General features: G+C 44.7%; 1 protein-coding gene and 1 long non-coding RNA gene across 2 annotated transcripts in view; one reads left to right on the top strand and one right to left on the bottom strand.

The window, feature by feature from the left end:
• LOC122173738 (uncharacterized) overlaps nt 1–1,602 on the bottom strand; it is a 57,651-nt gene extending 56,049 nt beyond the window's left edge. The window contains exon 1 of the long non-coding RNA XR_006174476.2: nt 1,468–1,602. This is a non-coding gene — a long non-coding RNA (uncharacterized LOC122173738). The remainder of the gene's footprint in view (nt 1–1,467) is intronic.
• LOC101950316 (guanine nucleotide-binding protein subunit alpha-14) overlaps nt 618–15,776 on the top strand; it is a 52,272-nt gene continuing 37,113 nt past the window's right edge. The window contains exon 1 of the mRNA XM_005297724.5: nt 618–1,867. Within this exon, the coding sequence (XP_005297781.1) occupies nt 1,747–1,867 (121 nt within the window). The 5' untranslated portion in view covers nt 618–1,746. The remainder of the gene's footprint in view (nt 1,868–15,776) is intronic.

Here is a 15,776-nt window from a genome sequence, read left to right as displayed (position 1 = left end):
TGTACAGCTAAATATAAAGTAAGTATGTAAGCCAAAGAGAGAAATTTGACTAATTGTACAATGCCTCAGAAATGAAGAGCTGCAACCAAAGGGTCAAATAGTTTCAGTTATTGTGACTTTTCTTTTGGAGAAAGAAAGATGGGGGGCGGGAGTCACACAATGTTGGGAGATATACTATGCATTTTTATACAAGTGTCATTTCTAAATGAGAGAATAACAAATGTGAAACCTGACCTATCAGACCTACTTCGCTACAAAACTTTCTCTCCACCTCACTCCCAACATATCCCTCAATTACACCAGATTTCAAAGTGCATCACTCCGTTTGAGTGTCAAATCTCTTCCCACACCAAACTGGGGTGAGCTGATTTCGCTAATGTACTATCAATTCTTAACACTAGAAATGTGGACTCATTCTCCTAATGGAAGTTTTAGACCTCTTAAATAAACGAATCCCGCATCCACTTAAGCTTTCTTCCTCTTCTAGTTTGTGGTGTGTCCCTCAGTGAGTCAGCCAGCCATGTAGTTTAAAGACCAGCACCCCCGTGTAACTTGGCAGAATGACAGTATGCATTTCGGATTGTCTCAACTTCAACAAACAGGTTTGCACTCATTCCAGTGAGATCGCTGGAATTGATTAATCTCTAGGTTATGAATCCAGGCTGCAGATTCCAGCCGAGGGAAGTGTGAGCAGAAAGAGGCTGACAAGCGAAACAAGTTCTGTTCCCGAGAGGCGAGCCCCCCTCCCCGAGCTCAGCAGCTCGCGCCTGGTTTGCTGTCCCTGCCCGGCAGCAGCGCCTACTCTACCCCGCTGCTGGGGAGGTGGAGGCAGCAGCCGCTCACCTGTCGGAGCAGGGATATTTCAATTAAAGAGGAAGCCTGGGCGCGCGGGGCTGTTCGCCTGCAGATGAGCAGCCGGGGCCGTGTTACGTACGGACAGACACCTTCTCCCACGGGAAAGGGGTTCCCAGAGGGGCTGAAGGCAGTGGCACTGACTCCCCTCCCCCGCTCCTGACTCCAGCCTTTTTCAAATTATTAATTTATTATTATTAACTACCAGGCGCCATTTGCTCCAGCGCCCTGCTGGACTCCCGCCGCCAGTGGGACTGAGCTTGCTTGCAAGACGCCCCGCCTCTCCCACGTCTCCAGCAGCAGCAGCAGGCAGAGCCGAGAGCAGTCCATTGGGGTTGGAGGCTGCTCCTTCCTTTCTGCCTGTCTCCCTCTCCAGACAAGGAGCCGCGGCCCGGAGGTTTCATTTGTCCCGCTGCCTCCGGGAGGGGGGGGGGGGGGTCTCCTCCTCCCCACCATTGCCGCGTGTCTCTCGTGAAACTCGCAGACGCATTTGCAAATATTAACCCACGAGAAAGGAGAGGCAACGAGACACAAAAGCACCTGCCCCTCCCCGCGCCGCCACCTCCTCCCTGCCTCTGAGCCCAGTGCCCGGGGGGCGAGGAGAGCCCAACCCACCGAGCGCGGCTCAGCGCTCCCGCGGGAGGCGGAGAGACACCCAGTAGGGACGCGTCCGTGGCCCTCACATCCCCGTTCGCTTTGCCACCTTCCTGCGTGGGACTCGTCTGCTCCGGAGCCCTGCGGACGCGCTGCCCTTGCCGGCCGGTGCCGCGGGGATCCGGGGCTGGCGAGAGGCGCAACCCCGTCGGCGTTCGCAGAGGACCAGGTGCGGCCGGGAGGGGTGGCGTTTTCCCTGCCGTGCTCCTTCCTCCTCGCCCGCCCGCTGCCGAGCTGACCATGGCCGGATGTTGCTTATCCGCGGAGGAGAAAGAGTCGCAGCGGATCAGCGCGGAAATTGAGCGGCAGCTGCGCCGGGATAAGCGGGACGCGCGCAGGGAGCTCAAGCTGCTGCTGCTGGGTGAGTGAGTGGCCGTCTCCTCTCCTCCCCCCTCTACAGCCTAGCCCGGTTACTCCGCACCAGGCCTCCGGGACCGTGCCGGGATGGGGAAGCGGAGGACTCCGTTGGTACGCGGCACTCTAGCCCTCTCCCTCCTCTGCTAATGCACTGGCATGGTTGCATAATAATACCCGTCTAGAACCCTTCTTTTCGGGGGACAGAGGAGTTCCCTGGGCTGTGGGAGCTGGCTCCTGTTAATAACAAAACTTGGCACCGTTTCCCGAAATTCTATTTTTCAATGACATTTTTAGTCAACATTTCAAACTTTGACCAGTTATTTTTGATTCGGTGTTTGTGTCTGTGTGTCCGTCTGTCTGTCTGTCTGTCAGCCAACCACTTCTAACATTTTGCCTGGAGCAGCGCCATTCATTGCCAATGACATTCTCCCTTTGGGTGTTTTTGAGGGTTTCATTTGGTCTGGTAACGTGACAATGAAAAGTACAGTAAGCAAGGCAGCTTCTGGCTGCATTTACAGCAGGAAAACGGAGACCCGTCTCTGCCCTGCCCACCAGTACAGCCCTGCTGTTGGTAGGAAGGACAGTGGGAGTGCTGGTGTGGAAGAAGCACTGGTATTTTAGTTACCACCCTGTTTGCTACTCAGAGGAGCTCTAGATAAAATGCCGGGAGCTGCTTGCACCTTTTCTGTACTGGTGCAGCCACTGGAGAAATGACCTCAGTCACAGCAATGGCATGGAGTTGTAGAGAAAAAATATTAGTGTAGGCCAGGGATCGGCAGCCTTTCAGAAGTGGTGTGCCGAGTCTTCGTTTATTCTGTCTAATTTAAGGTTTCGCGTGCCAGAAATACATTTTAATGTTTTTAGAAGCTCTCTTTGTCTACGTCTATAATATATAACTAAACTATTGTTGTATGTAAAGTAAATAAGGTTTTTAAAATGTTTAAGAAGCTTCATTTAAAATGAAAATGCAGAGCCCCCCCCCGGACTGGTGACCAGGACCCGGGCAGTGTGAGTGCCACTGAAAATCAACTCGCGTGCCACCTTCGGCACGCGTGCCATACGTTGCCTACCCCGGTGTAGGCTACGCCTAACCTATAGCTTCTGCTGCTTCCCCAGTGGTGCTTCTCCAGAGGTGGATGACAGGACTGAGTTTCCTTGTGCCCACAGGGCCACGGGTGTCCCTTTTATAAAACAGAAGTTTTAAAAAAATCAGGAAAGGCCTTGACTACCACAGTAACACTATTGTACGATGTGGTGATGGTACGATTATGTTCAAACTCTTTTGTAAGATGTGCGTCTACAGGAAATAAAATCCCTCAGCGCAGAATGAATCCCAACCCTGGGCAGATAAATGACCCATTGCTTCTCACGTACACTTGAGATTTCAGTCATTCTTGCACTTCGCAAACACTTGAATAGTTTATTGACATGATACTATCTGTGAAGAGCATGGAGCGAGTGGTTGCCTAGTCCAATCTGTATGTAAACATTGCCCTGGAGAGATGCCTGGAGCAGCTTTTCTGTTGAAATCATGTTTACTACTGTCGTGCCTAATGGCCAAACAAGAATGGGGCCATTTTGTGCTGGACACTGGTTTTCTTGCTCCAAAAAACTTACAATCTAAATAGACCAGATGGACAGCGGATGAGGGAAGAGATAGAACACGCAAGCACAGTGGACGATGTGATACCAACAAACATGTTAGTTCCATGTTTTTTTCTGGGGGAGGATAGTTAGTTAGGAGAGGATCAGCTAAATAGAAAGAAAGGGGAAGGGAAGAAGATGAAGGGGGACAGGGTGGGAGTAAGAGGAGAGACATGTAGTGAAGCTGAAGAGATTTCTCCAACCTTCCCTTCCCTCTCCCTCACAAACAGCCAGTCATCAGGGAGACAGAAAGTCCAGTCAAAACTGTAGGAAGTTCTTTGAATATCCAGAGGTCCCGACTTTTGGCAGCTTCTGCCTATAGTGGTTGGAATCTCTGGCTGCGTCTTCTCTGCGGTTTTCCTTCAAGGACACATGGCTGTGTGGGGGTCCAGAGTTCTCCCATGCACAATTCTGGGCCCATTTCTGTCTGTCTACACTGAGCTTTTTTCTTAAAATTTGTCATGGCTGCATTAGCAGTGGTGCAGCTCCACTGGTGGTATTGTTGGTGGGACTTCTAGTAGAGACAAGGCGCTGACAGCTGCAAGCCTTTTTACCAACTTGTTTAGATTTGCTCTGAGCAGGGACAAATGAAACACTGGCATTTTGTCTTCATTCAAGCTCCCACTGCCCTGGCGGTAATGTATCAGGGGTCACATAGTTGGTAGTATAACAGTGAGAAGCTTTTAAGAACAGTAAGGGTGATTAACCATTGAAACAAACTACCAAGAGAAATGGTAGAGTCTCCATTTTTTGAAGACTTCAAATAAACACCGGATGCCTTTCTGGAAGATAGGCTTTAGCAAAACAAGTTTATTAGATTGAATGCAGGGGTAAGTGGGTGAAATATAATGGCCTGTGATATATAGGAGGTCTGACTGATCTAAAGATCCCTTCTGGCTTCTAGCTCTATGGATCTATGAAAAAGAAAGCCCATCATAGATACAGTCTGAGTGTAGTGCAATGAGATAGCACAGAGGACAGAGTAAAGTTAGTACTTCTCCTAGAACTTGACCTCTGTTTCCACAGCCTCTGCCTCCACCGCCACTAAATGAGGGAGATTTAAACAGAGCAAACTCTTTCATCTGATATAAAATGTATAAAAAATGTGTGAGTTTGCCTTTTCAGTGAGAGAGGCTTGGCAGGTTTTCCAATATATCTGCTTCCTCCTGGGGAGATGTCACCTGTCCTTTCTTTACACAAAGATATTCTTGATCTGTCATGTAAATATTAAACTAAACTTTTTGCTGCCCCAAGCAATATTATGTGTCTGTATTGTAGGTACTCAGACGAGGGAGTTACAAGCCAGGGAAAAAATATCCGTGGTAGCGTGCGTGTGTGTGTGTGTGTGTGTGTGTGTGTGAGAAAGAGAGATTTAAAAAAAACAGATTTAAAAAAAAAGTTCATATCTATGTTGCAAAGAACATCTCTGATAAAGATGATTATGGAATAGTCTAAAAATCTAATTTACTTGTGGTATTTATTTATATTTTCTTAGCTAGGGCAAATTGACAAGCTTCACTGTTGTTCCTAATCTAGTCCAGTTTCAGGCTTTTGTGCACTTTCATGATATTGCCATGTTTCAACTGGTAATGCTGCACAGGCATATTTAGTTGCCTGTTTAAATGTAAAACAAAATGAAATATATTGACTACGTTAGGGCCAAACTTAATTTTTAGAGAACACCAGACATAGTAGTTGCAGATTCCTGATATCTTATGGAATATATCTGATGGTAGAAGCTCTTCAGTCTAGAAGACAAAGGCTTAATAAGGTTGAAGCTAGAGAAATTCAGACTGGAAATAAGATGCAAATTTTAATGGAAGGTAATTTACCATTGTAACAACTTATCTAGAAACCTGGGGTTTCATCACTTAGTGTTCAGTTCAAGACTTTTAAAATATTTTTCTAAAATATATGTTTTAGCTCAGTCTGATGCTACGGGCTTGAAGCAGGAGTTAAGGAGTGAAATTCTATGGGCCTGAGTTATGTAAGAAGTCAGACTAATTTATCATAATGGTGCCTTCTGGCCTTAAAATCCACAAATCTATTAAACTATTCAGGTTTTCAATTTAGTTGACTTTGTCAACTAGAAATTTAATTTTTAAAAATGAATTCGGTTTTGGATAACTACACCTGTCCCCAAGTTACCGTACTCGTTCTTGTTGTTTTAAGATCAATTTTTTCCACTTTTCTCACCTGTTGCTGTGAAAGACCCCCAACAAAAACAAAACAGAGTATACAGGGAAAATAGTGTCAAAATACAAAGGGTGCAATTTTCAAACGTGCTCGCCATTGGCTTGACTTCAATGGGAATAGAGAAGGTTTCAAGTTGACTAACATAAAGTGCTTTTGAAAATCTCATGTAATGTAAAACTGAAAAAATGGAGATGTTCTTGTAGCCTTGGTTATTGCAATCTTAGACATTGCATGTAACAATAAGGTAAACATTTTCAGACAAATACAAGAGATGCAATTTTTAGTTGACGGTACTAGTCAAGATATTTTTCTATTTTCAGAAGAACATAAGCACTGTATACACTTTTTTACTATGTAGGCCCAGTCAAGCTGTCCTGCAGTGGCTCAGCAGCGTGAGTATCAACCTGAGAAGCAGGGCACAATCCCCAAATTAGTTGTGAATTCTATACCTAGATTTCACCAACAAAGTAGCAAGTGTAAACTCCTTGGGCACTATAACAGCCTTAATGTGGAATCACAGACAGTCCCTTTGGGTACTCCAAATTGTGTCTTGCCACTCAGGTAAACCTACATTTATGGTAGATGATCCCTTACATCAAGAATCACAGCAATATTCAAGTTACTCACAGGCCCTAAGGACCAGTGATTTACCCCAGATCAAATGAACCTTAGCTCGCACCCCGAAGATAATGCTGTAGCCAGTCCTCTAATAAACTATATACAGATGTATTAAAAAGGAAATGAGTTATTTACAAGGTTAAAGCAGATAAACATACATACACAAATAAGTTACAATCTTAAGTTTCAAAAAGCAATAGTAGTATCTATAATAAGCAAGCTCGATATGCCTTTAGGGCTAACCCAGGCTAAGCCCTGGGGTTCTCTTGCTTATGCCTAGAAAACCTTGCCCCCCAGAGTCCAAGCAGTTACAGTTCCTTCTTGTTAGGGATTTTCATTCCCTTCCCCCCCCCCCCCCCCATGTAGTCTGAGCTGCAAACTCATCTGATGGGAGAAATCCACTTGCATGAATCATCTTCTGTGGTGGTGGTGGGGGCAGTGGGAATGTTTAATATGCCACAATAGTCAGTCTGGTGTCCATGTGCCTTCCTTGTTGAGCAGGACATAACACCTTATCTTGGAGACCAGCATTTTACACTAGTTAATATCTATCTTCTGTCGGGTGATTTATAATGTAACAGAGGCTTGCAATACAAATGCTTAAATATTATCTTACAAAATGGGATACGGATTCTATAAGTGAGATTAATGTATGCAACAACTCACAAGCATTCAATAAAGTCTGAACACATTCTTGTAATTCTAATACCTATTTTAACCTTACTAACACAAGAGAGTCAGATTGTTTCCAGCTATGTATTTGTCAGTGTTCAGCTGAGTCATGGGGACCTTGGCATGAGCTGGCACCTGGTCTGCCAGCATCATAGGCCGTGACACTGCAAACTTACATGCATGCTTGACTTTAAACATGTGATTAGTCCCACAGAGTTCAATATAAAAACATACATACTTTTTGTTATGAAAGGCTACAATCACAGCTGAGTCTGTCTTGCATATAATTTAAGCCAGTGGTTCTCAAACTTTTCTTCTGGTGACCACTTTCACACAGCAAGCCTCTGAGTGTGACCCCTTCCTATACATTAAAAACACTTTGTAAATATTTAATACTATTATAAATGCTGGAGGTGAAGTGGGGTTTGGGGTGGAGACTGACAGCTTGCAACCCCTTTAGGGGTCACAACCCCCAGTTTGAGAACCTCTGGAAGTGATTAGATTTGTATAGGGGAGGAATATGTAGTGATAACCATATGACTTTAAATCATGGCCTTTGTCGTTAACCATGTAGAACAGGGGTCGGCAACATTTGGCACGCAGCTCGCCAGGGTAAGCACCCCGGCAGGCCAGGCCAGTTTGATTTATCTGCTGACATGGCAGGTTCGGCCGATCACGGCCCCCACTGGCCGCAATTCACCGTCCCGGGCCAATGGGGGCGGCGAGAAGCCACAGCCAGCACATCGCTCGCCCGCGCCGCTTCTCGCCGCCCCCATTGGCCCGGGACGGTAAACCGTGGCCAGCGGGGGCCGCGATCAGCCGAACCTGCCGTGTCAGCAGGTAAATAAAACTGGCCCGGCCCGCCAGGGTGCTTACCCTGGCGAGCCACATGCCGGAGGTTGCCGACCCCTGATGTAGAATATCTGTATGTGCATGATCTGTTTTCTCATGGTCCTATTTTAAATTTGTGAAATAAGAAGGGATATAGTTTATTTTCAGGTTGAAGCAACCATAAATTCTAAAATATTGGAATGTCTTGCTTAAGAATTTACTGCACTATAAAAGTTTAAAAAGCTAATATAACAAGAGAAACAGGGTAGAATGATTTTTTTGTTCTAAGGACAAGATTTCTAACAGAGCTCAATATCAATAGCTCCCATTTAGGCACCTAAGTAAGTGGCCAGATTTTCAAAATCGTAGAATGATAGGACTAGAAGAGACCTCGAGAGGTCATCTAGTCCAGTCCCCTACACTCATGGCAGGACTAAATATTATCTAGACCATCCCTGACAGGTGTTTGGCTAATCTGCCCTTAAAAATCAACCTCCTTATGCAATTTATTCCAGTGCTTAACCACCCTGACAGTTAGTAAGTTTTTCCTAATGTCCAACCTAAACCTCTCTTGCTGCAATTTAAGCCCATTGCTTCTTGTCCTATCCTCAGAAGTTAAGGAGAACAATTTTTCTCCCTCCTCCTTGTAACAACCTTTTATATACTTGAAAACTGTTGTGTCCTCTTCTCTAGACTAAACAAACCCATTTTTTCAATCTTCTCTCATAGGTCATGTTTTCTAGACTTTTAATCATTTTTGTTGCTCTTCTCTGGACTTTCTCCAATTTGTCCGCATCTTTCCTGAAATGTGGTGCCCAGAACTGGACACAATAATCCAGTTGAGGCCTAATGAGCGCAGAGTAGAGAGGAAGAATTACTCATTTACAACACTCTTGCTAATACATCCCAGAATGATGTTTACTTTTTTTGTAGCGGTGCTACACCGTTGACTCATATTTAGTTGTGATCCACTATGCTCCCCAGATCCCTTTCTGCAGTACTCCTTCCTAGGTAGTCATTTCCCATTTTGTATATGTGCAACTGATTGTTCCTTCCTAAGTGGAGTACTTTGCATTTGTCTTTATTGAATTTCATCCTATTTACTTCAGACCATTTCTCCAGTTTATCCAGATCATTTTGAATGTTAATCCTATTCTCCAAAGCACTTGCCACCCCTTCCAGCTTGGTATCGTCCGCACACTTTATAAGCGTGCTCTCTATGCCATTATCTAAATCATTGATGAAGATATTGAACAGAACCAGACCCAGAACTGATCCCTGCGGGACCCCACTCCTTATTGTTTTTTCCCTGTCATTGAGTAACAGGCCAACCCTGTCCTTGGTCTTCCTCTTGCTTCTAATGTATTTCTAGAATCTTTCCTTGTTACCCTTTATGTCTCTAGCTAGTTTAATCTCGTTTTGTGTCTTGGCCTTTCTAATTTTATCCCTACAGCCTTGTGTTATTTGTTTATATTTGTCCTTTATAGGATGACTGTAAACAAATAACACAAGTTTGAATATATGAAATAGATCAAATTGTTCTCAGCAGATGCTGCTGGGTGCTGAGCTCTGTTCAAAATCTGGTCCCCGTTATCGATGCTGACCACTCTTGAAAATATGATTCTGTTATGTTTTCCTGTTAATCTAGAAGAGGACAAAAAGTACATACCAGTAAATAACACACCCCTTTTCTTGTTTTGACTACCACTATGAGAGGAATATCAACATAAAGCTTTTGGTCTCATGGAGAAAATAGTATTGCTTATGAAAATGCCTTGAAATGACCAAGAATCAAATAGTAGCCAATAAGGGATGTGAGTACAGGTTTAATGTGGTAATGTTGACCCTCCTCCCTTAGAATACAGGCAACTAAATTTTCTATCGGCTTACCAAGGGCTATCTCAAGTAAACTGCATTATAATAATTCAGGAGGAGAAAAAGGCATGAATAGCTCTGGTGAGCTTCCTGGTGATTCACAGATAGCAGGTCTGTCTTACTGTGTGTTTTTATAACACCTAGCACACTAGGACCCTAAGCCACAATACATACAAAAATAATGATCTAAAATCCAATATGAGTTAAAGCTACTGTCAGTAATATCTTGAAGCAGCAATGGGTCCAACCAAACCCCAAGGCTGAAAACCATATTGGAAAAAGGTTGACACAACACATCCCTTATAAAGTTGCAGTCCTAACCCTCCATTGCTCTAGGAATCTGGAATCAGCAGCATCAGTTATACCTTGTCCAGGTTGTATTTTTGCCAATTTGCACTTATCTAGGTGGGTTTAAGCCTCAATTAGGTATATAGAAAGCACAGAAAAAAAACAAAATGTGGGTTCAATGAAAAGAAGAGGTGAAATGGAGTATCCTCAATGTACTGGAGACATTGCAGCCAATAAAGTTTCACAATCACTGCAACACGTCTAGCTGACATGGCTTCAAACGTGTAGGCCTACATCTTAATGAGCATTAAGAGGGATTTTCAGTTGTGTGAAGCTAACTCAACTGAGTGCAGACAATTGAAAAATGTCCCTTTCTGCCTGTCAAGACAGGGCTAAAGAGCGTACATGACAATGTTATGTCCAAGTCCTACAAAAAGATCCTATTGATTGGATTCATATTCCTATGTCAAGTCACCTGAAGTCATAAGGGACTTCGCAGGCCGATTTCTTTGCAGGGTCAAGGCCAAAATAAAAAATGCATAAGCAAGCACCCTCATGGAGCTCTCCTCCCCTACTGCGGCTGAGTTTTAGCAACATATCCTTATGGGTGAAGGAGCAAAAGACTTTGGATATTTGACAATACTCATTCAGCCTGAATAATTCTATAAATGTTCACTGATATAAATAAAATCAGTTGCCTTTGTTTTGTGATCATTTTACATATTCCATAGATTGAAGATAGGAAATGGGAAGTATTTGTTCCAAAAGCTATAGAAGGTAGACAAATGTAAGTCTAGGATGGTGTACATTAACTTACTTTCTTGTAGTGGGAGAATTTGTAGCAGGCTATAAAAATCAGTAAGCTTACTGTTTAAAACAGGAAGAATTGGCACTGGGCAATAATTTATGATTGCTAATGTCAAGAGATATCTTCTTGATCAGGGGCTTAATCCCTTTTTGACTGAGGGGAGCTCATGTCCTGCTCTCCCATAGGGAAGGTTTCTACCAGTAAACAAAGGTAAGGATTCAACTTCCAGGTGGTTAGATGAAGCTCTCAGTACCTCCTCTGTCTCACTAAATGATATAAAAGGCATTTACCACCTGGCTAGCACTAGTCAGAAAGCTCCAGATATACTTTGTTTCCTATAAAGAAGGTATCAAACCCTTCACAGGAAGTAAAAATCAATTTGTTCTAGAGTGGAGACATAATTGATTTGTCAACTGCCCCACTGAAGAATTAAACTTGCTGGACTGTGATAAAATAAGATGAGTTCTTATTCTTTGCCATGGTAGTGGCATGGGAATAGTAAAACTACATGACACACTGATTGAATTTGCAATACATCTTCCACCACATTTACTTCATTAGCTGTAGGCCATCTGCAAACTGTAGTCATCTATGAGGAAGGCATGGTAAGAGAAGATATCTAGGTGTCAGTCGAATGATGTTTGAGGGTGCTATATCTTACTGAGCACTCAGCAGAATGGTCCAGTTACTCAGTACTACAGATATCAAAGAAGAGTGTGTAAATGAATACTGCAGAAATTTGCAATCCCCGTAGAAAGAGTAGAGTTCCTCTCCTTTATTGATTTGTATGACTTACAGTAGGAACATCCAACATTTAAAACAAATAATGTAGTGCTGTCAGTTTGTTGTTCATATTTCCACAGCAGCTGTAACTAGGAGTTGTGTTTACCAGAAACTATTATGTTGTCTTGAGGTTTTTAATGCTTTATCCTGTATAATTTTTACTACTGTCTGTCATCAGGTCTGTCTGTCACTAATACTGTATGAAAAGATAAAAGATTAGGAGGATGAGGGGCCCTTCTCTAATGAAAATAATCACATTAGGTCTAAAGGCTTTTTCAGGTGTATACTGTTTTTATAAAACTTGACCAAATTAGCAACAGAGGGTCTTGTGGCACCTTTGAGACTAACAGAAGTATTGGGAGCATAAGCTTTCGTGGGTAAGAACCTCACTTCTTCAGATGCAAGTAATGGAAATCTCTAGAGGCAGGTATAAATCAGATTTCCATTACTGCATCTGAAGAAGTGAGGTTCTTACCCACGAAAGCTTATGCTCCCAATACTTCTGTTAGTCTCAAAGGTGCCACAGGACCCTCTGTTGCTTTTTACAGATTCAGACTAACACGGCTACCCCTCTGATACTTGACCAAATTAGTCATCCTGTAATAACCCAAATGAAATGTCTGTGTATCTGGATATCTAAAATGAGTAAATCAATCGGCACAGTGAAAGAGCCACCCTACGCCAGTTATGAAAATAGCATAGCAACACTATGGAGGGTGGATGGTCCAGTGATTAGAGTAGTAGCCTAGTTCTTGGGAGACCTGGGTTCCATTCCCGGCTTGGTGACAGACTTTCATTGTGACGTTGGGCATGTCACTAAGGACCAGCTCCACATAGGGACTTAGGCACCACTGCATTCTACAAACCCATGTTTAGCTGGTGCCTAAATTTCCATTGTAAAAGTCCCCTATCTCCTATGTTTCCACCTCCCAGCATGTGCACGGCTGCCTTATTCTAGGTGTGTGGACTTCTGTCTCCTATCTAAAACCTAGTATGATCCACAAACTGGGTGGGTGTTCCCTGGCCTGTTTTGTCTGTGGGACCAAATTAGTGGGTATTCTCAGAGCATGCCTATCTCCACAAAAATGGCCAGTGGGGTAGGGGGAGGGAGGTGAGAGGCCCTCCCTTATGATTTTTAGCACAGTAGATAGGGCATTCACCTGAGATATGGGAGACCCCAGTTCAATATCCCCCTGATGAGAAGAAAATATTTGAACAGGGGTACCCCACCTCTCAGGTGAGTGCTCTAACCACTGGACTGTAGAATGATTCTCTTTCTCTTGCCCAATTATTTACTTAATTATTTACGTAAAGTGGAACAACTCCACTAGGAGAGATTGAGCGAGACCCACATCAGAATATCCCAAATTCCAATGGCACTTCCAGTCCCTTCACCTGGCCCTTTGGCATGGAGTTAAGCAGACACCCCACTCATTTTTGGAAGAAACAGCTTAGGAGTCTAAATCACGTGACTCCCAGAGGGGTTCTTAGCTGTGGATCGCAAGCAGAGATAAACGCCTCCCTGCAGCCCAGACTTAGGCATCAAACTCCGTGAGCGGGATGGGGCTTAGGGCATGCCCTCTAGTTGACATCTCCCATTGCCCTGTTTAGGTGACTCCCCGCCTAGCATGCTGGCTTTCCTGGATCCTATTCTTAGGTGCCTCTCTCTCCCTGTTCATTGTATAGGGAGCCAAGGAACCTAACTCAGGCTTTGTGGATCTCATTGTTGTCCACTTATATTCTAGATGTCTAAAAGTTAGTCACTGCAACACTGAGCCCTTTGCAGATCCAGGCCTTAGTTACTGTGCTTCAGTAATAGTACTTTCTTGCCTCACAGCGGTGTTATGTAGGGTTACCATATTTTGAGTGTCCAAAAAGAGGACACTCCACGGGGCCCTGCCCCCGCCCCAACTCCGCCCCCTCCCCTGCTTCCCGCGAACATTTGATTCGCGGGAAGCCTGAAGCAGGCAGCAGGTAAGCTGGGTGGGGGGAGGAGGCGCGGCCCAGTCTACCCCCGCCCCAACCGACCGGCTCCCGCTGGCGGCCGGCCCTGGCCCCAGTCCCAGCGTCTCCAGCCTGGCTCGGCTCGGGCCCTGGGGTGCCGGCCCCGGGCCAGCCCCCGGCCGAGCACTGCCGGCCCCCGGCCCAGCACCGCCGGCCCGGCCCCGGGCCCAGCACCGCCGGCTCAGCGCCCGGCCCGGCCCCGGCCCCCGGCCCAGCACCGCCGGCCCCGGCCCCCGGCCTAGCACCCCCAGCCCCGCATGTCCCTATTTTCCCAGACATGTTCGGCTTTTTGGGATTTCCCCCTGGACGGGAATTTGAGGCCCAAAAAGCCGGACATGTCCGGGAAAATCCGGACGTATGGTAACCCTATGTTATGAGGATAAATACATTAAAGACTGTAAGATGCTAAGATGCTACAACGATAGAGCCATATAAGTATTTTATATACACAATATTTCAGTGCTTAAACAACATTTGTGGGAATATTAAAAGATTATTTTATACAGAATCATAAGACTGGAAGGGACCTCGAGAGGTTATCTAGTCCAGTCCCCTGCACTCATGGCAGGACTAAATATTATCTAGATCAGGGGTGGGCAAACTGCGGGCCGGATCTGGCCTTCCGGCCATTTTAAGCCAGCCCTCAAGCTTTCGCTGGGGAGCCCTGCCGCAGAGCCCGCACTCCCAGCTGGAGCCCTCTTCCCTCCTCCCCCGGCATGCCACTCCCCAGCCTGGAACCCTCTCCCATACCGTGAACTCCTCATTTCTGGCCCCACCCCAGAGCCAGCACCCCCAACCAGAGCCCTCTTCCCCCGCTCACACCCCAACCCCAATTTTGTGAGCATTCAGGGCCCACCGTACAATTTCTATTCCCAGATGGGGCTCTCGGGCCAAAAAGTTTGCCCACCCCTGATCTAGACCATCCCTGACATTTGTTTGTCTAACAGTCGTCTACAATTTTTGAGAAGTCGTCTGCTTCAGAGATAAAATGTGCTATTTATTATGTATTTTGATGTGCTGAATTCAAATATGACAATTAAAACAACTGATTGGCTACTGTTTCTAGGATATTTAAGTTTTTACATTTTATGTATATGTATATTGTGTAGATAGTAGAGTTTTAATCATAAATTGTAAACCTAGGTCTTTTCATGTGTTTATGGTTGCTTTACATGATAATATTTCACCTGTCCTGTTTATGTAACACTTTAAAAATCAGCAAAAGGGTTATATAAATAACATTTATTATGGAAAAAAAGGCAAAAAACTATTATGAACATAGTTTAGTCCTATTCAGTGTCTACTCGGCGCTTCTTGGCTTGTCTCTTGTATTCATTAAATGGAGCATCTCTTGTCACTGTCCAACAATAGTCTGCAAGCATTGATGGGCTCCATTTGCCCTGATAGCGTTTCTCCATTGTTGCAATGTCCTGGTGAAATCGCTCGCCGTGCCCGTTGTTCACTGCTCCGCAGTTCGGTGGAAAAAAATCTAGATGAGAGTACAAAAAATGTATCTTTAGTGACATGTTGCAACCAAGGCTTTTGCATGCCTTGAGGAGGTTTTCCACCAACAACCTGTAGTTGTCTGCCTTGTTGTTTCCGAGAAAATTTATTGCCACTAACTGGAAGGCTTTCCATGCCGTCTTTTCCTTGCCACGCAGTGCATGGTCAAATGCATCATCTCGAAGAAGTTCACGAATCTGAGGACCAACAAAGACACCTTCCTTTATCTTAGCTTCACTTAACCTTGGAAATTTTCCACGGAGGTACTTGAAAGCTGCTTATGTTTTGTCAATGGCCTTGACAAAGTTCTTCATCAGACCCAGCTTGATGTGTAAGGGTGGTAACAAAATCTTCCTTGATTCAACAAGTGGTGGATGCTGAACACTTTTCCTCCCAGGCTCCAATGACTGTCGGAGTGGCCAATCTTTCTTGATGTAGTGGGAATCTCTTGCACGACTATCCCATTCACAGCAGTACTTTGTGTATCCAGTCTGCAGACCAAGCAAGAGAGCAACAACCTTCAAATTGCCACAAAGCTGCCACTGATGTTGGTCATAGTTTATGCACCTCAAAAGTTGTTTCATGTTGTCATAGGTTTCCTTCATATGGACTGCATGACCAACTGGAATTGATGGCAAAACATTGCCATTATGCAGTAAAACAGCTTTAAGACTCGTCTTCGATGAATCAA

The sequence above is a fragment of the Chrysemys picta genome, chromosome 6 (genome assembly GCF_011386835.1).
Source record: "Chrysemys picta bellii isolate R12L10 chromosome 6, ASM1138683v2, whole genome shotgun sequence".
Lineage (NCBI taxonomy): Eukaryota > Metazoa > Chordata > Testudines > Emydidae > Chrysemys > Chrysemys picta.
The sequence above is the reverse complement of the archived record's forward strand: the minus strand, read 5'-3'. Positions and strand labels throughout refer to the sequence as shown.